The sequence below is a fragment of the Aquarana catesbeiana genome, linkage group LG02, assembly GCF_042186555.1.
Source record: "Aquarana catesbeiana isolate 2022-GZ linkage group LG02, ASM4218655v1, whole genome shotgun sequence".
Classification (NCBI taxonomy): Eukaryota; Metazoa; Chordata; class Amphibia; order Anura; family Ranidae; genus Aquarana; species Aquarana catesbeiana.
Window position 1 is genome coordinate 805184923 of NC_133325.1, and position 15909 is coordinate 805200831.

General features: G+C 45.4%; 1 protein-coding gene across 2 annotated transcripts in view; it reads left to right on the forward strand.

Annotated features, from left to right (window-relative positions):
- The window catches only part of LOC141129489 (V-set domain containing T-cell activation inhibitor 1-like), a 103986-nt gene extending 89280 nt beyond the window's left edge, over positions 1-14706 (forward strand). For both annotated transcript variants that reach the window (XM_073617544.1, XM_073617545.1), the window contains one exon: positions 10786-14706. In XM_073617544.1, the coding sequence (XP_073473645.1) occupies positions 10786-10829 (44 nt within the window). In that variant the 3' untranslated portion in view covers positions 10830-14706. The remainder of the gene's footprint in view (positions 1-10785) is intronic.
- The last annotated feature ends 1203 nt before the right edge of the window (positions 14707-15909 follow it).

Sequence of the window (15909 nt, forward strand, 5' to 3'; positions counted from 1 at the left end):
TAAATGTTCAGCAATGCATGGATATATACTGCGTTAAATGTCCAGTAACATACATACATATATATATATAGATATAGATATATATATAGGGTTATACGTACAGTAACGCAACTCAAATGTCCTGCGGTAAATGTGCAGTAATGCACAGATATATACAGTATACTGCTTTAAACGTACAGTACTGCACAGAAATATATTGTGTTGAACGTGCACGCACTGATATGTACTGCATTAAATGTGTAGTAATGCACTGATATGTACAGTACACTGTGATAAACATGCAGTAACACACAGAGTTATACTGTGTTTAATTGGCAGTAACGCATGGATATATACTTCATTAAACGTGCAGTAACGCACATACTCAAGTATAAGTCGTTCCGAGTATAAGTCAAGGCGCCTAATTTACCACAAAAACCTGGGAAAAACGTATTGACCCGAGTATAAGACGAGGGTGAGAAATGCAGCAGCTACTGTAAGTGGAAAAAGAGGGTCAACAATGCCCATCTGCAGCTGTATACCTCCCTGTGTCCTGTACATGTGTATGTGTCCTGTGTCCTGTGCAGCCTACCTGTATCCTGTGCATGTGTCCTGTACATGTGTATGTGTCCTGTGCATGTGTCCTGTACATGTGTCCTGTGCATGTGTACTGTACATGTGTCCTGTACACGTGCATGTGTCCTGTACATGTGTATGTGTCCTGCGTATGTGTCCTGTGCATGTGTCCTGTACATGTGTATGTGTCCTGCACCCGAGTATAAGACGAGGGTGAGAAATGCAGCAGCTACTGTAAGTGGAAAAAGAGGGTCAACAATGCCCATCTGCAGCTGTATACCTCCCTGTGCCCTGTACATGTGTATGTGTCCTGTGCAGCCTACCTGTATCCTGTGCATGTGTCCTGTGTCCTGTACATGTGCATGTGTCCTGTACATGTGTATGTGTCCTGTGCATATGTCCTGTACATGTGTCCTGTGTATGTGTCCTGTGCATGTGTCCTGTACATGTGTATGTGTCCTGTGCATGTGTCCTGTACATGAGTCCTGTACATGTGTATGTGTCCCTGTGTCCTGTACATGTGTCCTGTACATGTGTATGTGTCCTGGTAATGTGTCCTGTACATGTGTCCTGTACATGTGTATGTGTCCCTGTGTCCTGTACATGTGTCCTGTACATGTGTATGTGTCCCTGTGTCCTGTACATGTGCATGTGTCCTGTACATGTGTATGTGTCCTGTGCATGTGTCCTGTACATGTGTATGTGTCCTGTGCATATGTCCTGTACATGTGTCCTGTGTATGTGTCCTGTGCATGTGTCCTGTACATGTGTATGTGTCCTGTGCATGTGTCCTGTACATGTGTCCTGTACATGTGTATGTGTCCCTGTGTCCTGTACATGTGTCCTGTACATGTGTGTGTCCCTGTGTCCTGTACATGTGCATGTGTCCTGTACATGTGTATGTGTCCTGTGCATGTGTCCTGTACATGTGTCCTGTACATGTGTATGTGTTCTGCACCCGAGTATAAGACGAGGGTGAGAAATGCAGCAGCTACTGTAAGTGGAAAAAGAGGGTCAACAATGCCCATCTGCAGCTGTATACCTCCCTGTGCCCTGTACATGTGTATGTGTCCTGTGCAGCCTACCTGTATCCTGTGCATGTGTCCTGTGTCCTGTACATGTGCATGTGTCCTGTACATGTGTATGTGTCCTGTGCATATGTCCTGTACATGTGTCCTGTGTATGTGTCCTGTGCATGTGTCCTGTACATGTGTATGTGTCCTGTGCATGTGTCCTGTACATGTGTCCTGTACATGTGTATGTGTCCCTGTGTCCTGTACATGTGTCCTGTACATGTGTGTGTCCCTGTGTCCTGTACATGTGCATGTGTCCTGTACATGTGTATGTGTCCTGTGCATGTGTCCTGTACATGTGTCCTGTACACGTGTATGTGTCCTGTGCATGTGTCCTGTACATGTGTATGTGTCCTGTGTATGTGTCCTGTGCATGTGTCCTGTACATGTGTATGTGTCCTGTGCATGTGTCCTGTACATGTGTATGTGTCCTGTGCATGTGTCCTGTACATGTCTCCTGTACATGTTTATGTGTCCCTGTGTCCTGTACATGTGTCCTGTACATGTGTATGTGTCCCTGTGTCCTGTACATGTGTCCTGTACATGTGTATGTGTCCTGTAAATGTGCATGTGTCCCTGTGTCCTGTGCATGTGTCCTGTGCATGTGTCCTGTACATGTGTCCTGTACATGTGTATTTGTCCTGTTTGCATGTGTCCTATGTCCTGTGTGCATGTGTCCTGTGTCCAGTGTCCCTGTGCAGCCTACCTGTGTCCTGTGCAACCTCCCTGTGGCGATCTCCATCCTCCCTGTGGCGATCTCCATCCTCCAATCAGTGTGTGATAATACACTTCGGCGGCCATTCCACTGTTCAAAAGCTGCACCTCCTCCTTGTCTGTGATAGGCAGAACACTCAGCAGTCAGCGGTCAGCCTATCACGGACATTCTCTCATTCTCATACAATGGACGAGGATGAGAGAATGTCCGTAATAGGCTGTACACTGACTGCTGGGAAATGGAGTGTTCAGCCTATCACAGACGAGCAGGAGGCGCGCCTTTTGAAAGCTGGAATAGCCTCCGAACGATATTATCACACGCCGGCCGCCGTCTGCCTGCAGGACACGCTGATCATGTAGGCAGACGGCAGTGACTCGAGTATAAGTAGAGGGGGGCTCTTTCAGCCCAAAAAATAGGGCTGAAAATTTCGACTTAAACTCAAGTATATACGGTAAATATATATATTGCTTTAAATGTGCAGTTATGAACTAATATATACTGTGTTAAATGTACAGTGCGCACTGATACATACTGCAGTAAACCTGCCCTGACTGATTAAACTGACACTAATGTAAAGATGAATGGTCGCACTACACTTACACTAGATTCACACTAAACTGATACTCTACATTGACAACAGAATCACAATAGCACACTAACTCTCTAATAGCACTGAACAGCGCCCCACTCTATCTCTCTCCACACCGCTATCACACAGCAATGAGCCATGATTGGATAGAGTCGTCATTACTTTCTCCAATCATGGCTCTGACATTGTGGCAGCGCAGTGCATTGTGGTCATTCGGCATGCAAAAACAAATGGTCGAACACCCCAATAATTCAGGTGTTCATCGAACAGGCGAACAGCCAATGTTTTCCGGCCGAACTCACGCTCGGGCCGAACCGTTCGCCCAACTCTAGTGTGCAGTAAAAAAAGTGCAGAGTTCTTCTGAAAAACTACTGTCTCATGTCACTACACACTGTAACTTGATGTAGGTAACATTGGGAGTGATGTGCTGAGACCAAACTCTTTCCAACAGTTCAGCATACCTCTGCCACCTCACTCCTAGCAAAGGCCTCATGTGTGCACTTGTTAACTCCTTCACTCCCATATCCAGGTGACCAGGCTACTGGAAACTGACCAGAACCGTTCAGCTCGAGCATAAGTTCGGGCCAAACTTTGGTTGTTCGGACGTTCGACCAACAATGAACATTATGCAGTGTTTTCGCGGCAAATTCGAAAGCTGCAAAACCCTGCTAAAGTCTATGAGACACTAACATGAAAAATCAAAAGTGATAACTTTAAAGGCTTATATGCAAGTTATTGTCATAAAAAGTGTTTGGGGACCCGGGTCCTGCCCCAGGGGACATGGATCAATGCAAAAAAAAGTTTTAATAAGGGCAGTTTTTTCGGGCGCAGTGATTTTAATAATGCTTAAAGTGAAACAATAAAAGTGTAATATTCCTTTAAATATTGTGCCTGGGGGGTGTCTATAGTATGCCTGTAAAGTGGCGCATCTTTTCCGTGTTTAGAACAGTCCGAGAGCAAAATAACATTTTGGAATGATAATTGTCATTTAAAACTGATCGCGGCTGTAATGAATTGTCGGGTCTTGGCAATATAGATAAAAACTCATTGAAAAAAACAGCATGCCCCCCCCCTCCCAGTCCATTACCAGGCCATTTGGTCTGGTAAGAATATTAAGGGGAACCCTGAACCAAAAATTTAAAAAAAAATTGCGTGGGGGTCCCCCCAAAATCCATGCCAGACCCTTATCTGAGCATGCAACCTGGCAGGCCGCAGGAAAAGAGGGGGGACGAGAAAGCGCCCCCCTCCTGAACTGTACCAGGCCACATGCCCTCAACATGGGGAGGGTGCTTTTGGGTCTCCAAAGCACCAAGGGCCTCATACCCACGACTCCTTGCCTGGTGGTTGTGAGGCTCTGCGGGTGGGGGGCTTTCGGAATCTGGAAGCCCCCTTTAACAAGGGGACCCCAGATCCTGCCCCCCCCTATGTGAATTGGTAACAGGTACATTGTACCCCTACCATTTCACAAAAAAAGTGTCAAAAATTGTAAAAAAGACAGGAGACACTTTGGGACAAATCCTTTTAAAAAAAAAAAAATAAATACAAAAATGTAGATCCATCTCACGCCACCCGACAGGCGATAAACGGGTGACCCCGCCTTCCTCTGGCCACAAAGGGGGGGCAGGGTCACCCGTTTACGTCGCCGGGTGGCCCGGCTCTCAGCTATATAACAGCTGTCACTGAGAAGAAGCCACACTCGGCGGGAGCCTTCCATTGAGACGGAGCTTTTGCGGCTTATTTTTTTCTTTTTTCGGTCCGTCGGGTGACGTGAGATGGATCTACATCACGGGACATTTTTATTTTTTAATAAATTACTTGTCCCAAAGTGTCTCTTGTCTTTTTTACTATTTTTGACACTTTTTTTGTGAAATGGTAGGGGTACAATGTACCTGTCACATGGGGGTGCGGGATCTGGGGGTCCACTTGTTAAAGGGGGTTTCCAGATTCCGAAAAAGCCCCCTGCCCACATACCACAGGGCAAGGGTTGTGGGGATGAGGCCCTTGTCCCCATCAACATGGGGACAAGGTGCTTTGGGGGGCAACTCCAAAGCACCCTCCCCATGTTGAGGGCATGTGGCCTGGTACGGTTCAGGGGGGGCGCTCTCTCATGTCCCCCCTCTTTTCCTGCAGCCTGCCAGGTTGCATGCTCGGATAAGGGTCTGGTATGGATGTACGTCGGCAAGGTGGCACAGACAGGCAAAATCACGTACATGTACGTGATTTGCCTTCCGCGGGTGGGGGGTCCGATCTGACCCCCCCCCGGTGCCCGAGGCGGTCGTCTTTTGTCCCACGGCGATCGGAGGTGAGGGGGAGGCCATCCGTTCGTGGCCCCCCCCTCGCAATCGCCGCCGGCCAATCGAATCATTCCTTTGCTGCTGTATGCTAAACAGCAGCAAAGGAAATGATGTCATCTCTCCTCGGCTCGGTAATTTCCGTTCCGGCCCGAGGAGAGAAGACATCTATGTGAGTGCACAACACTACACACAGTAGAACATGCCAGGCATACAAAACACCCCGCTCCCCCCCCCCCGATCACCCCCCCTGTCACAAACTGACAAACTGGTGTCAGTTTGTGACAGTTACAGTGTTGGGACAGTTACTGTTACCCCCCTTTAGGTCTAGGGTACCCCCCTAACCCCCCCTATTAAAGTTTTAACCCCTTGATCACCCCCTGTCACCAGTGTCGCTAAGCGATCATTTTTCTGATCGCTGTATTAGTGTCGCTGGTGACGCTAGTTAGGGAGGTAAATATTTAGGTTCGCTGTCAGCGTTTTATAGCGTCAGGGACCCCCATATACTACCGAATAAATGTTTTAACCCCTTGATGGCCCCCTAGTTAACCCTTTCACCACTGATCACCGTATAAGTGTTACGGGTGACGCTGGTTAGTTCGTTTATTTTTTATAGTGTCAGGGCACCCGCCGTTTATTACCGAATAAAGGTTTAGCCTCTGATCGCCCGGCGGTGATATGCGTCGCCCTAGGCAGCGTCAGATTAGCGCCAGTACCGCTAACACCCACGCACGCAGCATACGCCTCCCTTAGTGGTATAGTATCTGTACGGATCAATATCTGATCCGATCAGATCTATACTGGCGTCCCCAGCAGTTTAGGGTTCCCAAAAACGCAGTGTTAGCGGGATCAGCCCAGATACCTGCTAGCACCTGCGTTTTGCCCCTCCGCCCAGCCCACCCAAGTGCAGTATCGATCGATCACTGTCACTTACAAAACACTAAATGCATAACTGCAGCGTTCGCAGAGTCAGGCCTGATCCCTGCGATCGCTAACAGTTTTTTTGGTAGTATTTTGGTGAACTGGCAAGCACCAGCCCCAGGCAGCGTCAGGTTAGCGCCAGTAGCACTAACACCCACGCACGCACCATACAGCTCCCTTAGTGGTATAGTATCTGAACGGATCAATATCTGATCCGATCAGATCTATACTAGCGTCCCCAGCAGTTTAGGGTTCCCAAAAACGCAGTGTTAGCGGGATCAGCACAGATACCTGCTAGCACCTGCGTTTTGCCCCTCCGCCCGGCCCAGCCCAGCCCACCCAAGTGCAGTATCGATCGATCACTGTCACTTACAAAAGACTAAACACATAACTGCAGCGTTCGCAGAGTCAGGCCTGATCCCTGCGATCGCTAACAGTTTTTTGGTAGCGTTTTGGTGAACTGGCAAGCGCCAGCGGCCTAGTACACCCCGGTCGTAGTCAAACCAGCGCTGCAGTAACACTTGGTGACGTGGCGAGTCCCATAAGTGCAGTTCAAGCTGGTGAGGTGGCAAGCACAAGTAATGTCCCGCTGCCACCAAAAAGACAAACACAGGCCCGTCGTGCCCATAGTGCCCTTCCTGCTGCATTCGCCAATCCTAATTGTGAACCCACCACTTCTGCAGCGCCCGTACTTCCCCCATTCACATCCCCAACCAAATGCAGTCGGCTGCATGAGAGGCATTTTCTTTATGTCCTCCCGAGTACCCCTACCCAACGAACCCCCCCAAAAAAGATGTCGTGTCTGCAGCAAGCGCGGATATAGGCGTGACACCCGCTATTATTGTCCCTCCTGTCCTGACAATCCTGGTCTTTGCATTGGTGAATGTTTTGAACGCTACCATTCACTAGTTGAGTATTAGCGTAGGGTACAGCATTGCACAGACTAGACACACTTTCACAGGGTCTCCCAAGATGCCATCGCATTTTGAGAGACCCGAACCTGGAACCGGTTACAGTTATAAAAGTTAGTTACAAAAAAAGTGTAAAAAAAAAAAAAATATATATAAAATAAAAAAAAATAGTTGTCGTTTTATTGTTCTCTCTCTCTCTATTCTCTCTCTATTGTTCTGCTCTTTTTTACTGTATTCTATTCTGCAATGTTTTATTGTTATTATGTTTTATCATGTTTGCTTTTCAGGTATGCAATTTTTTATACTTTACCGTTTACTGTGCTTTATTGTTAACCATTTTTTTATCTTCAGGTACGCCATTCACGACTTTGAGTGGTTATACCAGAATGATGCCTGCAGGTTTAGGTATCATCTTGGTATCATTCTTTTCAGCCAGCGGTCGGCTTTCATGTAAAAGCAATCCTAGCAGCTAATTAGCCTCTAGACTGCTTTTACAAGGCGTGGGAGGGAATGCCCCCCCCCCCACCGTCTTCCTTGTTTTTCTCTGGCTCTCCTGTCTCAACAGGGAACCTGAAAATGCAGCCGGTGATTCAGCCAGCTGACCATAGAGCTGATCAGAGACCAGAGTGGCTCCAAACATCTCTATGGCTAAGAAACCAGAAGCTATGAGCATTTTATGACTTAGATTTCACCAGATGTAATCAGCTCCATTGGGAAATTGGGGAAGCATTTTATCACACCGATCTTGGTGTGGTCAGATGCTTTGAGGGCAGAGGAGAAATCTAGGGTCCAATAGACCCCAATTTTTTCAAAAAAGAGTACCTGTCACTACCTATTGCTATCATAGGGGATATTTACATTCCCTGAGATAACAATAAAAATGATTAAAAAAAAAAATGAAAGGAACAGTTTAAAAATAAGATAAAAAAGCAAAAAAATAATAATAAAAAAAAAAAAAGCACCCCTGTCGCCCCCTGCTCTCGCGCTAAGGCGAACGCAAGCGGCGGTCTGTCGTCAAACGTAAACAGCAATTGCACCATGCATGTGAGGTATCACCGCGAAGGTCAGATCGAGGGCAGTAATTTTTGCAGTAGACCTCCTCTGTAAATCTAAAGTGGTAACCTGTAAAGGCCTTTAAAGGCTTTTAAAAATGTATTTATTTTGTTGCCACTGCACGTTTGTGCGCAATTGTAAAGCATGTCATGTTTGGTATCCATGTACTCGGCCTAAGATCCTCTTTTTTATTTCATCAAACATTTGGGCAATATAGTGTGTTTTAGTGCATTAAAATTTAAAAAAGTGTGTTTTTTCCCCAAAAAATGCGTTTGAAAAATCGCTGTGCAAATACTGTGTGAAAAAAAAAAATAAACACCCACCATTTTAATCTGTAGGGCATTTGCTTTAAAAAAATATATAATGTTTGGGGGTTCAAAGTAATTTTCTTGCAAAAAAAAAAATTACTTTTTCATGTAAACAATAAGTGTCAGAAAGGGCTTTGTCTTCAAGTGGTTAGAAGAGTGGGTGATGTGTGACATAAGCTTCTAAATGTTGTGCATAAAATACCAGGACAGTTCAAAACCCCCCCAAATGACCCAATTTTGGAAAGTAGACACCCCAAGCTATTTGCTGAGAGGCATGTCGAGTCCATGGAATATTTTATATTGCGACACAAAATGCGGGAAAGAGACAAATTTTTTTTTTTTTTGCACAAAATTGTCACTAAATGATATATTGCTCAAACATGCCATGAAAATATGTGAAATTACACCCCAAAATACATTCTGTTGCTTCTCCTGAATACGGGGATACCACATGTGTGAGACTTTTTGGGAGCCTAGCCGCGTACGGAACCCCGAAAACCAAGCACCGCCTTCAGGCTTTCTAAGGGCGTGAATTTTTGATTTCACTCTTCACTGCCTATCACAGTTTCGGAGGCCATGGAATGCCCAGGTGGCACAAAATGACCCCATTTTGGAAAGTAGACACCCAAAGCTATTTGCTGAGAGGTATAGTGAGTATTTTGCAGACCTCACTTTTTGTCACAAAGTTTTGAAAATTGAAAAAAGAAAAAAAAGTTTTTTCTTGTCTTTCTTCATTTTCAAAAACAAATGAGAGCTGCAAAATACTCACCATGCCTCTCAGCAAATAGCTTGGGGTGTCTACTTTCCAAAATGGGGTCATTTGGGGGGGTTTTGTGCCACCTGGGCATTCCATGGCCTCCGAAACTGTGATAGGCAGTGAAGAGTGAAATCAAAAATTTTCACCTTTAGAAATCCTGAAGGCGGTGATTGGTTTTCGGGGTTCCGTACGCGGCTAGGCTCCCAAAAAGTCCCACACATGTGGTATCCCCATACTCAGGAGAAGCAGCAGAATGTATTTTGGGGTGCAATTCCACATAGGCTCATGGCCTGTGTGAGCAATATATCATTTAGTGACAACTTTTTGTAAATATTTTTTTTTTTTTTTTGTCATTATTCAATCACTTGGGACAAAAAAAATTAATATTCAATGGGCTCAACATGCCTCTCAGCAATTTCCTTGGGGTGTCTACTTTCCAAAATGGGGTCATTTGGGGGGGGTTTGTACTGCCCTGCCATTTTAGCACCTCAAGAAATGACATAGGCAGTCATAAACTAAAAGCTGTGTAAATTCCAGAAAATGTACCCTAGTTTGTAGACGCTATAACTTTTGCGCAAACCAATAAATATACGCTTATTGACATTTTTTTACCAAAGACATGTGGCCGAATACATTTTGGCCTAAATGTATGACTAAAATTGAGTTTATTGGATTTTTTTAATAACAAAAAGTAGAAAATATAATTTTTTTTCAAAATTTTCGGTCTTTTTCCGTTTATAGCGCAAAAAATAAAAACCGCAGAGGTGATCAAATACCATCAAAAGAAAGCTCTATTTGTGGGAAGAAAAGGACGCAAATTTCGTTTGGGTACAGCATTCCATGACCGCGCAATTAGCAGTTAAAGCGACGCAGTGCCAAATTGGAAAAAGACCTCTGGTCCTTAGGCAGCATAATGGTCCGGGGCTCAAGTGGTTAATATCCATACCAGACCTGAAGGGCCAGGTATGGATTTTGGGGGGACCCCCACAAAATGTTTTTCTTACATTTTGGTTCCTTTAGAAATGTCATTTTGCTGTCAGACTGTTCTAAACACAGGAAACATGTGCCCCTTTACAGGCATACTATAGACACCCCCCAGGTACGAAATTTAATTGAATATTTCACTTTTATTGTTTGACTTTAAGCATTATTAAAATCACTGCTCCTGAAAAAACAACCGTTTTTAAAACCTTTTTTTGCATTGATCCATGTCCCCTGTGGCAGGACCCAGGTCCCCAAATACTTTTTATGACAATAATTTGCATATAAGCCTTTAAAATGAACACTTTTGATTTTTAATGTTCGTGTCCCATAGACTTTAACGGTGTTCGCGTGTTCGTCCAAATTTTTTGCCTGTTCGCAAGTTCTGGTGCGAACCGAACAGGGGGGGTGTTTAGCTCATCCTTATCCGTAACAACTCTACTGCTCCTCTTGCTTGACTTGCTGAGTTAACCTTTTGAAGCAGTAAAGTTTTGAGCCCTGTATGTGCTTTACCAGGTTCTTTTGATATGCCAAAACCAACATGCACTCTTGAATAACTTCAGACCAGGCCTGGAACAGTTAATGCATTTGGATGACAAAGAGGCAATTACCACATTGTTTTGTCTTGCAGATGGAGAGACGGTGATTGTCACTGAAATTAAACTTCCGGAGTGAGCACTGCATGCTGCCAACCACATAAAAAGAAAAAGATCTTCTCCCATACTCCTGATGAGCTCTTCTCCTCTGTGTGCAACGACCCCTGATGTGTCATGGCAGCCAGCTCAAGTCTTGTCCTTCCTTCAGCCAAATGAGCTTTGTTCTCTGCAGAGTTTGGACATCCTCTACTGGAAGCTTAACAAGATGGAATTACCTCATTAACAGCATTTGCACTACACAAAAAAAAATAACTACTAAGACTTCTCCATGAGTCAGAATTTGACTTAATATTGGTCCATGAGACCTTCACATTTAATTTTGGTTTTAGGTCTGGTTCATATTTTTTTGTACCATGCATCTACCTCTAGCTTCCAGGTCAAACCTTAATTGAAAAAGCTGAACGGTTTGAACATGATAGTCAATCATCTTCAAACTGTGTTATGTCAATCTTATTTACAGGTAAAAAGCTACACATTCCATTATGTGAAATTAGTTAACTCCTCAGATTGTCCTAGTGAACTGAAGTGTTCCTGACCAACCTAGTTGGGGGTATGTGCTAGGTCTCAATAGCACCCAATCTTACCCTTGCCCCCCATAAAAAGAGTCAGATGTGGTTGGTCCTGGGTTGAGGAGCACAGAATTGTCAGCATTCCATCACTACAGGACATTGGAAAGCTCTGGGATTAAACAAAATATGCCAGTCCCACCATCAGGAACTGTCTGGATAAATCTGGAAATACATTATACGGTACACAAATTGTTCCTCTGCCTAGAAATTAATTGCATAATAAACCAAAGAGGCCTATTTCGAAAGGTTTCACACAACGTTTACCCAAGATCAGGGGCATTGCTAGGTCTACAAAAGATCTGGGGCTAGAGCCCATAGCAGCGTAGTAAAGAAAGTCATACACTTTGGCGGGCATATACTTGTATATACAGTAAAATACGTGTGTTTGTATATATATCCCCAGAGAGCCCCCCACTTACATCAGGGTCCCCAGAGAGCCCCCCTTACATCAGGGTCCCCAGAGAGCCTCCTCCTTACATCAGAGTCCTGAGAGAGCCTCCCCCTTTCATCAGGGTACCCAGAGGGGCCCCCCCATTTACATCAGGGTTCCCAAAGAACCCCCCTTACATTAGGGTCCCCAGAGAGCCTCCCACTTAAATCTGGGTCCTTAGAGAGCCTCTGCCTTAAAATCAGAGTTCCCAGAGAGCCTCTCCCTTGCATCAGGGTCCCCAGAGAGCCCCTCACTTACATAAGGGTCCCCAGAGAGCCTCCCCTCCCCTCCCCTTTGGGGACCCCTGCAGAGACTCGGGGCTATTGGCCCCAGATTCAGGGCTATAGCCCCAAAAGCCACCCCCTAGCGACGCCCCTGCCCAAGATTCACACATGTTTCCAGTAGAATCCAGTTAAATATGTTCAAGTCTTAGGTGAAAGTTGTCTGAATCAATGTATGTTGTGCATTTTATACTGTAAGCTGGTATTGCCGTTTTCCCTAGTTTACATCAGTGTTATTGTCCACGGCCACCTAAAAGAGTTTTTTTTTCTGTTGCACTTTATGGCTATAGGATATGGTTGCCACCTTATTTCAAGCCAAACCTGAACACTTTAGTGGTGCATGGCAATTTTTTTTATAGTATACACTATAGGATTGCAAAAGACCTGGGACACCTTTGACTGCCTGAAGGAGGATAGTTATGCGTTGCGCACAGTGGGTGTGGTCAAATTTTGTTAATGGTGAGAGGAGCTTAACAGATGTAGTTAAAACAAACAATGCCAGTCTGTCCCCCAGTATAATCCCCCACAGGTCAGTCTATCCCCCAGTATAATCCATCCCGCCCTCCAGGTCAGTCTGCCCCCCAGTATAATTCCCCCAGGTGAGTCTGTCCCTCAGTATAATCCTTCCCTCTCCCCCCAAGGTCAATTTGTCCCCCAGTATAATACGCCCAGGTCATTCAGTCCTCTAGTACAATCCTCCCCCCAAGATCAATCTGTCCACCAGTACAATCCCCCACCCCCAGATCATTCTGTCCCCCAGTATAATCCATTCCCCTGGGTTAATCTGTCCCCAAGTATAATCCTTCCCCCCCTCCAGTTCAGTCTGTCCCTCGGTATTATCTGTCCTGACCTCCAGATCAGTCTGACCCCAGCATAATCCCCCCCAGGTTAATCTGTCCCTCGGTATAATACCCCCAGGTTAGTTAGTTTTCCAGTACAGTTCCCCCCCAAGATCAATCTGTCCCCCTGTACAATCCCCACCCCCCAGGTCAGTCTGTCCCCCAGTATAATCCTTTCCCCTGGGTCAATCTGTACCCCAGTATAATCCCTATCAGGTCAATCTGTCCCCCAGTATAATCCTTCTCGCCCTCCAGGTCAATCTGTCCCCCAGTATAATCCTTCCCGCCCTCCAGGTCAGTCTGTCCCTCAGTATTATCTGTCCCGACCTCCAGGTCAGTCTGGCCCCAGTATAATCCTTCCCTCTCCCCCCAAAGTCAATTTGTCCCCCAGTATAATACCCCCAGGTCATTCAGTCCTCTAGTACAATCCTCCCCCCAAGATCAATCTGTCGCCCAGTACAATCCTTTCCCCTGGGTCAATCTGTCCCCAAGTATAATCCCTAACAGGTCAATCTGTCCCCCAGTATAATCCTTCCCGCCCTCCAGGTCAGTCTGTCCCTCAGTATAATACCCCCAGGTTAGTTCGTTTTCCAGTACAGTTCTCCCCCCAAGATCAATCTGTCCCCCTGTACAATCCCCACCCCTCAGCTCAGTCTGTCCCCCAGTATAATCCTTTCCCCTGTGTCAATTTGTCCCCCAGTATAATCCCCCTAGGTTAGTCTGCCCCCCAGTACAATCTTTCCCCCCAAGGTCAATCTTTCCCCAAGCATAATCCCCCCAGGTCAGTCTGTCCCCCAGTATAATTCATCCCACCCTCCAGGTCAATCTGTCATCCCCCGTAAAATCCCCCCAGGTCAGTCTGTACCCCAGTACAATCACCTCCAAGATCAGTCAGACAGACATAGGGGGATTGTACTAGGGAACAGATTGATCCCCAATAGTTGATTTGTTAAGCCCCGTAAATGTTGTGGAAATGTTTGTCAAATCACTGTTTTCACTACAAACATACTAAAACCATTATTAGCACACACAAAAAACACAACATGTCTTACAAAATTCCTGTTAAATTCCTAGTAAGGCCTTGTTCACATAAGGCTTTCTAAACTGGACACCCATGTGAGGGCCATGTTTACACACATTGGGATGCAGAGGTGTTCCATGCATCCCCGTGCAGGCAGTTCTGGGACACAGCGGCTGCACAGACACAGTTGTCTGCTTTTATTTTTTTGAGACAAAGAAAGGGACAGAGTACACAGAGTCCACATACTCCTTCATTGCAGCCTCAGCTGCAATGTATATAAAAGAATAAAAGTCTCTGTATAGATGCTTTCTATTTATGTGTGTTTTAGGCAGGATAAAAAGCACAATGCGCACTATTGTTCCTGGGCCCTACTACAGGTACAAACAACAACTAACATCCACATAGGTGATAACGCCACATTCGTTAGAAGCAGGGACATTTATTTTGGGATATTCTTTGGCGGAAGGTCAGTTTTTCCTTTGATAATAAAAAAACAAATCAAGAGATATCCATTACAATTTAGCACCAAATGAAAGCCTAATTTGTCCAGAAAAAAAAAGCGGTATATTCCACCTGGGTGCACAAAGTAGTTGTGATGATTTGTACGGTAAACGGATACTTATACTCATATACTTGAAAAATTGTGCTTAGGCATTAAGATTTGTTTTACCCTTAAGGGTGAAGGGGTTGAATGTAAGCCAATTTATGTCCTATGTATTTCATATATTTATAATAATAAAAATGGATTTATTTTTATATTTTGGTCTCCATGTGGTACCAGTAAATCCCACCTCAAAAATTCTGGTTGATACACACCGTAATGTGATAATACTGCCAGAGTTGTGGTTGCTGTTCAGTAAATGTGTGAAGATTTAGGATTAAGCTTAAAGCGGTTGTATACCCTTATGCCGCGTACACACGATCGGTTTTCCCGTCGGAATAAACTCTGAAGGTTTTTCCGATGGATTTCCGCTGAAACTGTCTTGCGTACACACAGTCACACCAAAGTCAAGAACGCGGTGACGTACAACACGTACGACGGGACTAGAAAAAGGAAGTGCAATAGCGAGTAGCCAATAGCCTCCGCCTCATACTTGCTTCAGAGCATGCGTCGTTTTTGGTCCGTCGGAACAGCATACAGACGATCGGTTTTCCCGATAGGAATTTGTTCCGTCGGAAATATTTAGAACATGTTCTCTTTCTAGGTCCGTTAGAATTTTCAAAAAAAAAAAGTCAGATGAGGCCCACACACGAGCGGAATATACGATGAACAGATTCCGTCTGACTTTTTCTGTTGGACATTCCGCTCGTGTGTCTACGCGGAAAAACAGACCACTTTCGCCTACAGGTATGCCTGGATCAAGGTCTACCTGTAGGTGCTGGAAATATCTCCTAAACCTGCACGGTTTAGGAGATACCGTATTTATCGGCATATAACACGCGCCGGCGTATAACACGCACCCCAAGTTTAGGAGGGAATTTTAAGGAAAAAAACTTACATTTAAATGCCCATCAGTGCAGCCTTGTCAGTGTCATTTGCAGCCTTGTCAGTGTCACTGCAGTTTAAATATGGCGAGATACACAGAGCCGGTCCTGTGTATCTTGGCTCCTCTCGGCTCCTCTCGCAGTCCCGCCCTATGAAGGACATAACACAGGTCCAATGGCGGGACTGGGCGTGACTGTAAGCGGAGCCGAGCCTAACCGAGTACACTCGGCTATGTGTGTATATCGGCGGCACTCGCTCCTCCGCTCACAATCAGCGGGGGATCGGCGTATAACACGCACCCATGATTTTCCCCAGATTTTAAGGTGCGTATTATACGCCGATAAATATGGTATTTACAGTTCCCTGTAGGTGATGTCTAACGTGCATGCGCCAGTGTGTTCGGTGCATGCAGGGCTGGACTGGGACAAAAATTTGGTCCTGGACTTTATCCAGACCGGCCCACTTTACTCCAA